Source organism: Heterodontus francisci, chromosome 18 (genome assembly GCF_036365525.1).
Source record: "Heterodontus francisci isolate sHetFra1 chromosome 18, sHetFra1.hap1, whole genome shotgun sequence".
NCBI lineage: Eukaryota > Metazoa > Chordata > Chondrichthyes > Heterodontiformes > Heterodontidae > Heterodontus > Heterodontus francisci.
The window spans coordinates 18,061,320-18,077,214 of record NC_090388.1 but is presented as its reverse complement, the minus strand read 5'-3'; the positions used below and the strand labels follow the sequence as shown (position 1 = coordinate 18,077,214).

At 45.5% G+C, this 15,895-nt stretch overlaps 1 protein-coding gene across 1 annotated transcript in view; it reads left to right on the top strand.

Annotated features, from left to right (window-relative positions):
* LOC137379480 (monocarboxylate transporter 2-like) overlaps nt 1-15,535 on the top strand; it is a 237,364-nt gene extending 221,829 nt beyond the window's left edge. The window contains exon 5 of the mRNA XM_068050369.1: nt 15,483-15,535. Coding sequence (XP_067906470.1) covers nt 15,483-15,490 — 8 coding nt within the window. The 3' untranslated portion in view covers nt 15,491-15,535. The remainder of the gene's footprint in view (nt 1-15,482) is intronic.
* The last annotated feature ends 360 nt before the right edge of the window (nt 15,536-15,895 follow it).

Genomic DNA, 15,895 nt, shown 5'->3' with positions numbered 1-15,895 from the left:
AGGGGATAGAGTGGGCTCCAAGGTTTCCAGATGCTGCCCCCACTGAAGATATTAGTGGAGGAGGTGGAAATGAGGAGAGATGTCCTGTACCCGCAGCAAGGAAGGAGGCCCGCCAGACACAGGGTCAAAGGTCAGTGGAAGTAGATAGCTGTGGAGGTCAAGCCCAGGAGTCAAGCCCTAGAACCTGGACGCAGTGTCACAAGAAGATCAACGACCTCACACAAGTGGTCAAGATCAGTGAATCTTCGAATTCCATATCCTATCAACTGCACCAATCACTCAGACGCTGTTCAATTCACCACATCCCCTCACTCACCCACCAACAATCTCTATCAATCAGGACTCATACCTGACATTCATAAGTATCACCTCACCCTCACACCCACATTTCACAGGTTGCACACACTGCTAGCTATTCAAATATGACAGCCACATCAGCTAAACAGATTGCATGACATGCTCTGACACACTTGCCTCTCTCTTGCAGGACAACACAAGGCTGTAGGAGTTAACCACAGGGGACAGGTAAGCCTGTATGTCCTAGCCCCCCCAATGGAAGAGAAAATGCTGGCCATTACTGGGACGGCCATTGCTGAGGTTGTGGCCAACTGTGGGGTTGAAACTATCGAAGATGGCAGTATCTTCATACCTAATCCTCATTCTCACATCCCACTTCCCCCTCATCCCACACCCTCTTCTGATTTGCCACCTGCAGATGTTGTAATCATGCACTTCATCCTCCCTACCCTCACCACAACCTTGCACTCATGCCTTGTTTCCTTTCAGAGACCCAAGAATTGCAACCTGGCTGGGCTGTGGGGGAACAACAAGAAGTGAGTGATGATGATGATGCACCATAACTCAATGTCACACTCATGGCCACCAGCTCATATCTTAGAGGATAGATTGAAGGAGGGATCTGCACATGGAGGGACGCTGCACATGAGTGGGTTGCAGTCAGGGCAGGGTGCATGGATAGCACAGATGCCAGCTCGCCAGTGGGCGAGGTCACACACAGCTTCCACTGCAGAGCATTCAGATGAAGCAGGCTACAGAAGAAGCCTGATGGCTATGCACACAAAAATTTGGTGCATTGGAAAGTCTGCCAGAAGCTCTGCGTTCAATGTGAAGTAGCATGACTGAGTCCACCACCAACTTGGTACACGGCGTTGCGCAGAGCTGGGGATCATCCTTTCTAGCATGGAAGTATTGGTCAATTCCGTTTGCACACTCGTGGATCGAACCACGATGCAGCATCTGATGGTCGATGTTGCCGTTTCCATTACACCCAATGTCTGAGTGCTGCAGTGGAAGACTGCTGTCATGCAATATCAGCTTGCTGCCGTGTAAGCTCAGATTGCTGCCATCCTGGCTGTGGATTATAGTGTTCAAAGGTGCTTTCAGGATCTCACAGCAGACCAGCAATCTCTAATAGATTACTAGGACTGCTGAGGCACTGGCCTTGGGGAGTGACGGTGGCTCCGTGGAGCACAAACCTACTGTTCCCTCTCAGGATGACAGCATTCATTCTCCCAGCCCTGCCACTGTGCCGGAATCTTTGCTGTTCCCTGTTAGCCAGTCCAGACTGCCGCTGCCCATGCCAAGATAGTGCAGTCCGAAGCCAGGGCTTCTAGACCCAGAGCTCCTCGAGATTGTTTTCCAAGACCATCTCCTCCACTGAAAGTCTGCAGCCACTGCAGCAGCACTATGTAGGAGCACTAGGACAGGCAAAGGCACATGGAAGACGGGAATTAAGGGCATGAACAAGGATAATTAGTTGACTTTTGTATGCAATATGACATGATTTCATTTATAAATTTGGTTTCGAATGTTTATTTTGTGGTGGCTTTTATTTTTGCATTTGCAACAATCTTCAGCCAGAAGTGACGAGTTGATGATCCATCTCAGCCTCCTCCTGAAGTCCCCAGCATCACAGATGCCAGACTTCAGCCAATTCAATTCACTCCGCGTGATATCAAGAAATGACTGAAGGCACTGGATACTGCAAAGGCTATGGGCCCTGAAAATATTCCGGCAAGAGTACTGAAGACCTGTACTCCAGAACTTGCCGCGCCCCTAGCCAAGCTGTTCCAGTACAGCTACAACACTGTCATGTGCCCTGCAATGTTGAAAATTGCCCAGGTATGTCCTGTACACAAAAAGCAGGACAAGTTCAAACCGGTCAATTACCGTCCCATCAGCCCACTCTCAATCATCAGTAAAATGACAGAAGGTGCCATCAACAATGCCATCAAGCGGCACTTGCTTAGCAATAACCTGCTTCGTGATGCTCTGTTTGGGTTCCGCCAGGGCCACTCAGCTCCTGACTTCATTACAGCCTTGGTTCAAACATGGACAAAAGAGCTGAACTCAAGAGTTGAGGTGAGAGTGACTGCCCTTGACACAAGGCAGCATTTGACTGAGTATGGCATCAAGGAGCCCTAGCAAAACTGGAGTCAATGGGAATCAGGGGGAAAGCTCTCCGCTGGTTGCAGTCATACCTAATGCAAAGGAAGATGGTTGTGGTTGTTGGAGGTCAATCATCTGAGCTCCAGGACATAACAGCAGGAGTTTCTCAGGGTAGTTTCCTAGGTCCAACCATCTTCAGCTGCTTCATCAATTACTTCCTTCCATCATAAGGTCAGAAGTGGGGATATTCGCTGATGATTGCATGATGCACCATTCGCGACTCTGCAGATACTGAAGCAGTCCGTGTAGAAATGCAGCAAGACCTGGACAATATCCAGGCTTGGACTGATAAGTGGCAAATATCATTCACGTTGTGTGACAAGTGCCAGGCAATGACCATCTCCAACAAGAGAGAATCTAACCATCTCCCCTTGACATTCAATGGCATTACGATAATTGAATCCCGATCTATCAACATCGTGGGGGCTACCATTGACCAGAAATTGAACTGGGGAAGCCATATAAATACCATGGCTACAAGAACAGGTCAGAAGCTAGGAATTCTGAGGTGAGTAACTCACCTCCTGACTCCCCAAAGTCTGTCCACCATCTACAAGGCACAAGTCAGGAATGTGATGGAATACTGTCCACTTGCCTGGATGGGTGCAGCTCCAACTACACTCAAGAAGCTCAACTCCATCCAGGACAAAGCAGCCCGCTTGATTGCCACCCCATCCACAAACATTCACTCCCTCCACCACCGGCGCATAGTGGCAGCAATGTGTACCATCTACAAGATGCACTGCAGCAACGCACCAAGGGTCCTTAGACAACACCTTCCAAACCCGTGACCTCTACCACTTAAAAGGACAAGGGCAGCAAATGCATGGGAACACCACCACCTGCAAGTTCCCCTCCAAGTCACACACCATCCTGACTTGGAACTATATCACTGTTCCTTCAATGTCGCTGGGTCAAAATCCTGGAACTTCCTTCCTAACAGCACTGTGGATGTACCTACCCCACATGGACTGCAGCAGTTCAAGAAGGCAGCTCACCAGCACCTTCTCAAGGGCAATTAGGGATGGGCAATAAATGCTGGCCTGGCCAGCGACGCCCACATCCCATGAATGAATTTTTAAAAAGTGGACCCTGTGATGGTCATTGACAGAGGGCAAGTAAGGTGTGGGACTTTTGGCGAGTGTGGAATTGGGGTTGTCATAATGCATTTGGATGAGTTCACAGACAGCCTGGGAAGAAAGAGGCTGTCAAGGTTGCCTCCTCCCATCCTCCCGTCTTCCTCTTCTTTTTCCTCCTGGCTGGGATATCTGGAACACATGGTCACAGTCTCAGAATAAGTTTTCAGCCATTTAGGACTGAGATGAGGAGACATTTCTTCACTCAAACGGTTGTGAATCTTTGGAATTTTCTTCCCCAGAGAGCAGTGGGTGAGTTGAGTATTTTCAAGACAGAGGTCAATAGATTTTTGTGCACTAAGGAAATGAAGAGATATGAGGATATCCAGGAAGTTGGAGTGAGGTAGAAGATCAACAATTATCTTGTTGTAGGCACAGCCGGCTCAAAAGACCAAAAGCCTACTCCTGCTTCTATTTCTTATATTCTCTTCCCCTTGCTCCTAATACTCCTGCTCCTCAGATGTTCATTGTATAGTTGCTGGCAAGGGTTTTACCCTCATGATAGTGAGGTTGTGCAACATGCAGAAACCACCACGAATCTTGATACTGACTCTACCAAGTATTGCAGGGCTCCTCCAGAGCAATCCAGGCAGCAAAAACATTGTTTCACCGTGCCAATGGTCTGCTCTATCGCATCTCATTTGGCAACATGGTTCTCATTGTATGCATTCTGCACGCATGTGCCTGGGTTGCGCACAGGAAACATCAGCGATGTGGTCAACAGATAGTCGTTGTTACCCAGGAGCCACCCTTTGGTCTGCCATGGTGGCTCAAATGCAGCTGGCACAGAGAATTGCTGCAGAATGAAAGCCAGGATACCAGTCATTGACCTGCATGATTCACTGCCTATGGTCACACACCAGCTGGACGTTGAGAAAGTGGTTCTAGTTCCGGTTCTGGCTGCAGTCCTAGCGAAGCCATGTGCTCACACCAGCTGTTCGCCTCTGGCAAGAAAGAATGAAATGTAGTTCACTCTCTTTGAATACAGAGCCTATGTGACCTCCCTTATGCAACAGTGGGTGGCAAACTGTGAGATGTTACAATTATCATCAGCTCCAGCCTGGAAGATGCCAGACACATAAAAGTTCATCACCATGGCCAATGGCAATGTAGTTTTTGCCCTGCTCTGAGTTTACAGTTTTGCTGCAGCAGGTGACAGATATCAGTGAGGACATCCTTAGTGAAGTGCAGATGTCTCACACATTGTTACTTGCTGAGGTTCAGGTAGGAAAGTTGCTCCCTGAATACCGTAGATGGATATGGCCTCCTGCAGCAAAACCTTCTCTCCCTCCTCCTCCTTGCTCTTCCAGCAGCTTGTCCTGCTTTGCATGGCCTCTCTTCATTTTCTAAGCCATGCTGTATTCTAATACCTACCAATGCATCTATGTCTGGTTTGTGCGGAAGCTTTGAAGTCAGCAAAGTGTTCTCCAGCATATGTCACACCACTCTCTGTTTTGCAACTTAAAGCAACTACAAAAAACTATAAAAAGCATCAAACACTTGTAGAAACATAGCAACATCTGTAAGAAATCAACCTGTAACTAACCTATAAGTATTTTATGATCCCTTTACATAACCTTGGCGGGGTGGGGGGGTCCTCTATGCTGCTGAACATACGTTTAGGTGTGCAAGGCTGAGAGAGGGCTGGATCGTCGAGCTCCAAAATGGCAGCGCTGGTATTGAATCATTGTTGCATGCAGATTGAAGTCACGATGTGCCTGCTCTGCAAACTATCAGCTGACATACACTGCACTCACTAACACCTGCACTAAATTGGCATCCAGTCCAATTTGCATCACAAGTGTGCGCATTGCTGCAGATGCAATTTTGGATCTCTAAGGGCACTCATGCCGCTCAAAAAATGGGCTCGAATGAGCTCAATTTCTTTCTCATAAATTTTAGGATGTCCCTTCTTTTTCTAAAGGATAAATGAACTTGATTGCCGTTTTCATGACAGTTTATCAGAGCAGTGGTCACAGGGATGGTCTCCTGGCTTCAGCTGTTTTATAATAGGCTGATTTAAAAAGAATGCATTTACAATTTTTACCATGGAGATAAAAGGTTTTACAGCCCGACATTCCTATTTTATCAAAAATGGGAGAAATGGCCATTTTTAATCACAAATAGCAACTTGCTGAATTGATCACAACTTTGAAATGTGCACTTCCTAAGAATGTGAGCATGAGTAGTATGGGCGGCACAGTGGTGCAATGGTTAGCACCACAGCTCCAGTGACCAGGGTTCGGTTCTAGGTACTGCCCGTGCGGAGTTTGCAAGTTTTCCCTGTGACCGCGTGGGTTTCCACTTGGTGCTCTGGTTTCCTCCCATAGCCAAAGACTTGCAGGTTGATAGGTAAGTTGGCCATTGTAAATTGCCCCTAATGTAGGTAGGTGGTAAGAGAATTGAGGGAAGGTGGGGATGTGGTAGGGAATATGGGATTAATGTAGGATTAGTATAAATGGGTGGTTGATGGTCGGCACAGACTTGGTGGGTTGAAGGGCCTGTTTCAGTGCTGTATCTCTCTATGACTCTATGATAGCAACTGTGAAAACCAACCATAAGTCTTGATGTGCCAGTAATGATGATGGCCTAGATTTTGCGGTCAGTGGCAAAATGATGGTGCTCATTGCTGACCTCAAAGAAAGCTTCCTACAAAGATCTAGCACTCTCCATGGTGTGGATTTCACTTCACCTGGTTGGATTCTGGCACCAAGCTTAGGGGATCTCCAGATATCTCCAGTAATGTTATCATGTAGGCTAAGCAGCCAATTACATTGAAGAATTCTCACATGCAGTAAACCAGGAAGTAAATAGCACTGATTATCATTCACTTTTATTCAATTTTACAGGGAGTGAAATAAAGATTGGGACAAACACATGGGAATAAGGTAGAATCTGAAAATACACAGAAAAATATATTAAGAACTCATGGAATTTTATCCTAATGTAGAAATTTGTCATTCCACAAACATAAAATTAGTTTTTCGGGGCCAGAGAGGTTGTTCAGCAGTAGTCATGACTTAGTATGCTAATTGAAAACCCTTACACCTCATTCAACAAGGCACAACTTTCTCTGTTTATTTCTAATGCTGATATGACAGCATAAAAGGGGGAGTTCAAGTGATTTCCAAAGATTGCTTTCTGCAGGGACTTCAACAGCACATCTGTGGAAAAGCAATGACTCACTCACAGCAACTTCTGGATTACTGCATTTAACTGCTCATATGCAGACGACAGTAGTTTTTGTCAGGCTCACAGTCATAATGATAGCGAATGCTGACAGTTTCACTGTCATTACAATGGCAAAATCAGGTCTATTGATCTGTTACTGTTTCTCAAGTAGCTGAGGAGGCACTTGGCTAATCAAAATGTTGGAAAGTGTATTATTTCCACAATGGAATGCACAGTTTTCATTAAAAAAAAAGGCTGAAATAACAATTGAAAAAAATCGTAATTTACTTCCAAGAACCTTCAGATTTTCCAGTATGAAGAAATGCAAACACAGTTTTTGTTGGGGAAAACAGATACCAATATGCATATGAGGCAACAAATATAAGGAAAGAGTTGGAAACTACTTGGAGAACATTGTTACTTGAAGTAAAGCACAAATGTAAGAGAGGACATCTATGGAAATGAAGGAAACGTTATAGATATAGAGAATGAGACAGACATTTCGGGCACAAAGTGCGCCAATTTAGCAATGGGAGGTCCTGCACACAATCTTTTCAGGCGTTGATCCCAAACATTTTGGGGACCTTTTTTTAAAGGCCTCCCGAACAGACCTCTAAATAAGGTATTAAGTTCCTTAAATATGTAAATTAAGGACTTAAATACTGTTAAAGGGCACCTTTTCAAAATTTGCTGGGGATGAGGATTATTCAGCAACCATCACCCAGTGCAACTGCCAATGTAAGGTAACTGATAATAACGTGTCTGCAAAAAGAAGTGCCCATCCTGTGAAGCCAGGAGGAGCAGGTGGTCTCCTCTAATTCCATAGGAGTCTTGATCGGGCCCATACCACAAGCTGATACAACCCCTCCTGGGACTTACCTGAGGGCTGCTCCCGATGAGGCATTGGTGCTGTTGTTATCTTGTGAGGATGATTCAAAATCCTTTCGTTCTTTAATGTCACTGACTTTGCCCTCGAATAGGTGTTCCAAGGACATATAAGAGTCAATCACAAAGTGTAGGATTTAAATTCCATGCAGGGCAGACCAGGTAGTGATGGTGGGTTTCTGCCCCGAAGGACGATAATTAAGCAATTGGGTTATTACAAAAATCCAGCAAATTTCATGGTCATTTTCTGATGCCAATCCACAGATGATCAGATTTATTGAATTCAGTTTCCCAGTTCCCTATGATGTAATATGAACTCTTTACCTCTGGGTTGGTACCACTACCACTAAGCTATCTTACCCTTGTATGCTAACACTAGAAAAATAAGGTGATAAGAACATAAGAACTAGGAGCAGGGGTAGGCAATTCAGCCCCTTGAGCCTGCTCCGCCATTCAATACGATCATGGCTGATCTCATCTCGGCCTCAACTCCACTTTCCTGCCCGTTCTCCATAACCCTTCAACCCTTTACTAATTAAAAATCTGTCTATCTCCTCCTTAAATTTACTCAATGTCCCAGCATCCACTGCACTCTGGGGGTACTGAATTCCATAGACCCATGACCCTTTGAGAGAAGTAATTTCTCCTCATCTCTTTTTTAAATCTGCTACCCCTTATCCTAAAACTATGACCTCTTGTTCTAGATTTCCCCACAAGAGGAAACATCCTCTCTACGTCTATTTTGTCAATCCGCTTAGTCGTCTTATATACCTCAATTAGATCCCCTCTCATTCTTCTAAACTCTAGAGAGTAAAGGCCTAAAGTGCTCAATCTCTCTTCATAAGACAAAGCCCTCATCTCTGGAATCAATCTAGTGAACCTCCTCTGAACTGCCTGCAATGCAACTACATCCCTTCTCAAGTGAGGGGACCAAAACTGTACGCAATACTCCAGGTGCGGTCTCGCTAATACCTTGTACAGTTGCAGCAACACTTCCCTACTTTTATATTCTATTCCTTTAGCAATAAATGCCAAAATTCCATTTGCCTTCCTTATTACCTGCTGTACCTGCATACTAGCTTTCTGCGATTCATGCACGAGGACACCCAGATCCCTCTGCACCAAAGCACTCTGAAGTTTCACTCCATTTAGATAATAATTTGCCTTTCTATTCTTCCGACCAAAGTGGATAACCTCACACTTATCCACGTTAAATTCCATCTGCCAAATTTTGGCCCATTCACCTAACCTATCCGTATCCATTTGTAAATTTCTTATTACTTTATTGCAACTTACTATCCCACCTAATTTTGTGTCATCTGAAAATTTGGCTATAGTGCCTTCTATCCCTGCATCCAAGTCATTAATATATATTGTAAATAGTTGGGGTCCAAAGACTGAACCCTGTGACACCCCACTAGTTACATCTTGCCAACCAGAAAAAGACCCATTTATCCCGACTCTCTGTTTTCTGTTGGTTAGCCAATCTTCTATCCAAGCTAATAAATTGCCCCTAACCCCACGTGATCTTATCCTGTGTATTAACCTTTTGTGCGGCACCTTATCAAATGCCTTCTGGAAGTCCAGATATACTACATCTACAGGATCTCCAATAAAACTGCCAGATTGTTGTTAAAAACACACATACATACACCATCCAATTGGTTATTTTAGGTCCTTCAGGGAATGAAAACTACCACCCCTACTGGTTTGGCCTACATGTGACTCCAATCTTTCACTATGTGGTTGATTGCTAACGCTCTCAGGACACCTCAGGATCAACAATTAAGATTGCCTTTCCAGGAAAAACATCAGCAGAATGTTGCATAAATTCATCATAAATTATATAAACAAGGGCTTACTGAGCATGAATTGTATTTGTTTCTCACTTTTTACTTTACTTATTTTTAACTATTGAGCTTTGGGGTAAAAGCAAAGGGCAAGTGACTAAATGGATAGCTCTTTTAGAGAGCCAGCACAGCCTCAATGGGCTGAAAAGCCTCCTTCTGTTCTGTATAATTCTATGCTTCTAATTCCCTTTTCGCCCAATATGGTCCTCAGAACAACAAACACACACCAATGAATACTCTGCTAGACTTTTATTTAGCCAGTGTTACACCATCTATTATACTGATTCTAACTCTTTTGTTAAAATTAGCTAAGAAAGGAACATTAGGAACTTGAACTGAAATGTGGTAAATTATTCAACCTTACTGTGGTTAGAGTACTGGCTTATGGGAAATTAATTTTACCATCCAAAGAATGCAAATTACACATTTAAATTTGTTGTATAACAAAATTAAATCAACAAACAATTTTTTTTCAAAAGGTATAGTTACAAATCAGTGATATGTAATTGTTAAATATTAGCATACAAATATAACTAATAGGATTAGTTAAGTCTGTATTCGTTTTCCCTTTATGTAAGTGAGATATGAGGGATAGGATGTTAAAGGGTGAACTAACACATGCTACACATGGTATATAGTGAGCTTTCTAAACTTTATAGGTATCCTCTGTGTCAATAGTGTAAAACTTGTAAATTCAATCTAATCCACCATGTACCACATATTAGCTGATTGTTTCCATGGTAAAAAGTCACAATCAACCCTAAAGTATGAAACGAAATAAAGTACTAGGGGAAAGAAACAAAAAGCTACTCAGAGAGTACCACAGTATGGTATGGAATAGTAAGATGTAAGTTTCCACCTCCCAATATGAACATATAAATGGTAATTATTTGCACAATGAACTTCTATTATCAATGGTTCTCACCAAGAGTTAAGTACTCAGTGAGTCACCATGCGTTGCTTTTACTCACCTCCTGAATAGAATGCATCACATGTTCATTTATCAGCATTCCATGAATTCTAGATTCAACCTTTCACAACCTCAGGATGCCTCAAGGTGCTTTTCTTTTACAGCCAATGAGGTGCATTGAAGGCTCAAGGCATCTCAAAGAACATTTCAATGGAGAAAGCCCAATCTGAAAAGTTGGCACACACTCATACTCACACCTGTGACTGTTACACAGGGGCTAACCCGTGTAATTTAACTTGCTGGTTGAGTTGTACATCTATATACTTAACATTCATGAATTGTGGCCGGCTGAAAAGCCGTGCACCTCCGCCGGGCCTGTGGAGCCAGGCCGGGATTTTTCGCTCTCTGATTTTACCAGTCAGGATTCTTGAGGCTTTTGTGTCCAGCCACCGAGGATAAAATACTCGCGGCAGCGGGTTTAGGCCCTTAAGTGGCAGTGAGTTGGCCACTTAAGGGCCTTGATTGGCCTGGGGTGAGTGAGCCGTTTCTCGCTGCCTCTGCCCCTCATAAAATTGTAGTGGGGACAGGAATGTGTTGCGAACGGCCACCCTCCTGCCTCCCACTCAATTTTACAGTCCCCCTCCCCCCTCCCCTCCACCAGCCCACTCGTTTTGGGGGCTGTAAAATTCCGGCCTGGATTTCTTAACCTTATTCCTCATTATCTTATTTGTTTCTTACATTACAACAGTGACTATACTTCACAAGTAGATAATTGGTTGTAAAGTGCTTTGGGACGTACTTCATTGTGAATGGCAATAAGTACAGTTTTTCCACACAAATTACTGGTTACTAGTTACAATTATGCTATGCTGCATGAATAATATCTTCAATCATATTTAGGTAACAGATTTTCATCTTTCTAGATGGAAAATGTTGGAAAACTAGAGGGAAGAAATTCTATTAGGAAAACTTCACATACAAACACTTCCTGTTTACACTATTGTTACACAGAAATTAAAATACACGGGTTAGCCCCTGTGTACCACTCACAGGTATGTGTATGAGTGTGTATGAACTTGTCGGTTTGGGCTTTCTACATTGAAATGTTCTTTGAGACGCCTTGAGCCTTCAATGCACTTCATTGGCCGTAAAAGAAAAGCACCTTGGGGCATCCTGAGTTGTGAAAGGCACTATATAAATGCAAGAAATTATTTTATTATTAAATGCTAATTCCATTTTCAAGAAAAGCTGCAGCATTCCAATGGTTATAGAATATGAAACATGTTCTAAATTCTCACTACTTTATCTTGCTCAGCAACATACTCGCCTGCATTTGCATAAGTGAAATGTTGTGTGTCAGAAACCCAGGATAATAGGTTTTAAAGCAAATCATTGGAAGGTTGCCGTTTATTATTGAGCAGAACGGGAAGTGCTGAAGGAATTTCAGGCACTGCTTTTAATGTTCTGCGATTTATAGAGGTTTTGCCTGAGTGCTGAAAGGTGAGTTATTTACAGTTAAAGGCTGATTCTTTTTCATCTGTTTACCCGTGTTACCATAAAGTTCTGTTAGCTCCCTTTTATTGAATGGACCTACATGCAATAGTCCATAGTTAAATGCTGGTAAAGCTGTTACATTCTTCAAGGTTGCTCATGAATGCTCAGATATAAAATACCATTAACTGTAACACAGATGTCAGATACCATATGTAGGCCTGTTTCATTTTATATAGCAGTGTGATCAGTTTTCTTTATATGAGTCACCTCTGCAAAGAGGTTACAAATAGATCTCAAGTTGGGAATCATGTTTTATAAATGTTCTGTGCATTTTAATTCACAGCAGCAAATTAATGTAACAACCTAAAGTTAGAATGGATAAAGGATTGAGTCAATGTTTGCAGACTAGATGTCACCAGTAACTCCATATAACTTATTCAATAACTAGAGCTCAGGCTAGAAAGTTTTACTTGCTTGGCAGTGACTTTGCAAAGCTGAAAACAAACCTTGTAACAAAAAACGTCAGTTTGTTTGGTTCTTTATCCAATCCTTCATGACTTCTATCTCATCCCTTGCACCTCATCCTACTCCAGCAATTGCGGACAATTTTGACATTGGGTGGTCGTCCCAAATGCCCAACAGCAATTCAGAGACCTGTTATTCATCTTTCCTGATTTTCATTTCAAAACATTTTACTGAGCAATGCAATGTAAGCTATGGGATGCCACATATCAGCGGTCTGTTGACTTATGCACCACCTCACAGCAAACAGATACCCACACTAAAATCTTTAACATAAGTATGAATAAAATTGGCTGTTTTTCCATTCTCCTACTGTAAATGTACCACATTGTCAGTCCCCTGATACAGTGCAATTCTTGGATCCAGTCATGTACATCCTCAGAACCCCATCACATCAGCAGCTGTAGGTTGGGGCCAACATTTATTTTTGTACATATGGATTCATTACATGCTTTGGCAACATTTAAGGAACTAAAACAATAATTATTTATCTCTGCATAGCACGGCAACCTGTTCAAAGTCATACCAAATCTTCTAAGGAGAAAGACAAGTATCAGCTCTTTTGTTGTGCGTGCAGTTCATTATCATAGTTCCACAGATTAAATTGAAACAGCACGGTGCAAGGTTCACAGTAGAATTGCCTGGTAAGCACAGAATGTGATATAAAATGTGCTTCTGTTAAGGAAATATGTGCGATATATACTTTATAATAGAATTTGTGGGTTTTAAAATCCTTTCTGCTGATTTTATTGCATTACATGCACTATAATCTGCTGTCGTGTGGATTGTTTTACTGACATTATTTATTAAATGGAGCTCTTTTCTCAAAAAAAAGAAAGCTGAAGGGTGGCCTGATGGAGGTCGTTAAGATTATGAAACAGTTTGAGAGGGTAGACGTAGAGAAGATGTCTCCACTTGTGAGGGAGGCCAAAACTAGGGGTCATAAATATAAGATAGTCACTAATAAATCTTGTAGGAAATTCAGGAGAAACTTCTTTTAGCCAGAGAGTGATTAGAATGTGTAACCCACTACCACTAGGAGTATTTGAGGTGAATAGCATAGAGGCATTTAAGGAGAAGCGCAAATGCAGCACGTCACAGTCTGCGACTTCAGGCAGCTGCCAGGACTAAAGATGGCGCTGCTCAAATAATCACACGAAGGTAACCTAACCTAAACACATGGCAGCACACAATGGCGGGAGGGAGAGAGCGTGCCAGCCTGGGGGTGGTGGGGGGGGAAGCGGAGTGGGCTGGGGGGGTGCGGGAGCAGAGAGGGCCGGGGATGGGGATGGGGGGAGTGGAGCAGGCCGGGGAGGGGGCGAGCGAGCGGGCTGGGGACAGGGGGAACGGAGCGGCCGGAAAGAGCGGAACGGTTGGAAAGAACAGCGAGGGGGAGAACGGAGCGGCCGAAAGAGCGAAGCGGCTGGAGAGAGCAGCAAGGGGGAGAGCAGAGCGGCCGAAAGAGCGGAGCGGCTGGAGAGAGCAGCAAGGGGAAGAGCAGAGCGGCCGAAAGAGCGGAGCGGCTGGAGAGAACAGCGAGGGGGAGAGCGGAGCGGCCGAAAGAGCGAAGCAGCTGGAGAGAGCAGCGAGGGGGAGGGCGGAGCGGCCGAAAGAGCGGAGAGGCTGGAGAGAACAGCGAGGGGGAGAGCGGAGCAGCCGAAAGAGCGAAGCGGCTGGAGAGAGCAGCAAGGGGGAGAGCAGAGCGGCCGAAAGAGCGGAGCGGCTGGAGAGAGCAGCAAGGGGGAGAGCAGAGCGGTCGAAAGAGTGGAGCAGCTGGAGAGAACAGCGAGGGGGAGAGCGGAGCGGCCGAAAGAGCGAAGCAGCTGGAGAGAGCAGCGAGGGGGAGGGCGGAGCGGCCGAAAGAGCGGAGCGGCTGGAGGGAACAGCGAGGGGGAGAGCGGAGCAGCCGAAAGAGCGAAGCGGCTGGAGAGAGCAGCAAGGGGGAGAGCAGAGCGGCCGAAAGAGCGGAGCGGCTGGAGAGAACAGCGAGGGGGAGAGCGGAGCGGCCGAAAGAGCGAAGCGGCTGGAGAGAGCAGCGAGGGGGAGGGCGGAGCGGCCGAAAGAGTGGAGCGGCCAGAGAGAACAGCGAGGGGGGGAGCGGAGCGGACGAAAGAGCGGAGCGGCTGGAGAGAGCAGCAAGGGGGAGAGCAGAGCGGCCGAAAGAGCGGAGCGGCTGGAGAGAGCAGCAAGGGGGAGAGCAGAGCGGCCGAAAGAGCGGAGCGGCTGGAGAGAACAGCGAGGGGGAGAGCGGAGCGGCCGAAAGAGCGAAGCAGCTGGAGAGAGCAGCGAGGGGGAGGGCGGAGCGGCCGAAAGAGCGGAGCGGCTGGAGAGAACAGCGAGGGGGAGAGCGGAGCAGCCGAAAGAGCGAAGCGGCTGGAGAGAGCAGCAAGGGGGAGAGCAGAGCGGCCGAAAGAGCGGAGCGGCTGGAGAGAACAGCGAGGGGGAGAGCGGAGCGGCCGAAAGAGCGAAGCGGCTGGAGAGAGCAGCGAGGGGGAGGGCGGAGCGGCCGAAAGAGCGGAGCGGCCAGAGAGAACAGCGAGGGGGGGAGCGGAGCGGACGAAAGAGCGGAGCGGCTGGAGAGAACAGCGAGGGGGGAGCGGAGCTTGACGCATGGGTGAATACCCGTTGGCGTTGCATTGCTATACGCGTAAAGCGCATGCGCAGAGGCTGACCAGGCGCGTTGCACGAAGATGCACACATCATGCGATGACGTCATCGCCGCATGCGCTAACCAGTCCTGGCAAGTCGGAACGCAGCGCATGCGCAGAGAGCAGGTGCCCGTCTGTGCATGTGCGCACCTTGGCGTACCTGATGACGTCAGTGGCCGGCTGCATTGTCAGGAATCACTTTGTTATTTATATAGAGGTTCCAGTGATTCACTAAACGCATTAATAAAACCACTGTAAACAGTATCACAAGTCACCATTCTGTTGGCTATTACCATTGCTCTTTGTAACTGCTTAACTGCACAATGTCACACCAATGTGCTATGTTGAATTTTTTTTAATCTACTGACTGGAGAACTGAATTTGTTTTTTTTTAAAGATAGTTAAAATGAACGGATAAAAGGTGACTTTGCCAGCAGCTAAGATGGCCACCTAATTTGCAACACTGTACCCAACATTCCAAGGCCTGTGAGGTGGAAACGAAGAGTCTGCCCCGTCTCAGCAAGAACCAAGACCTGGGAAATTTAAGGGAACTGCCTGTTCCCATTAGCAAGGCATCAAGACTATCACTTGAACAATGGCACCCTTGTTGTGAGAAAGGAATCCCCAGACATGGGATGTTTTTAGTTGCAAGAAGAAATAAACTGTGAACTACCATGCTTGAATCACTGGGTGACTGTCATGTGACAAGTACCCCCACCCCATCTGAGTGTTTTTAAGCTGGTGTTTTACTGAAGCAGGCTGACAAGCATTTGGACTCTGACAAGTGCAGACCCAAGTGTGGGTCCCTCC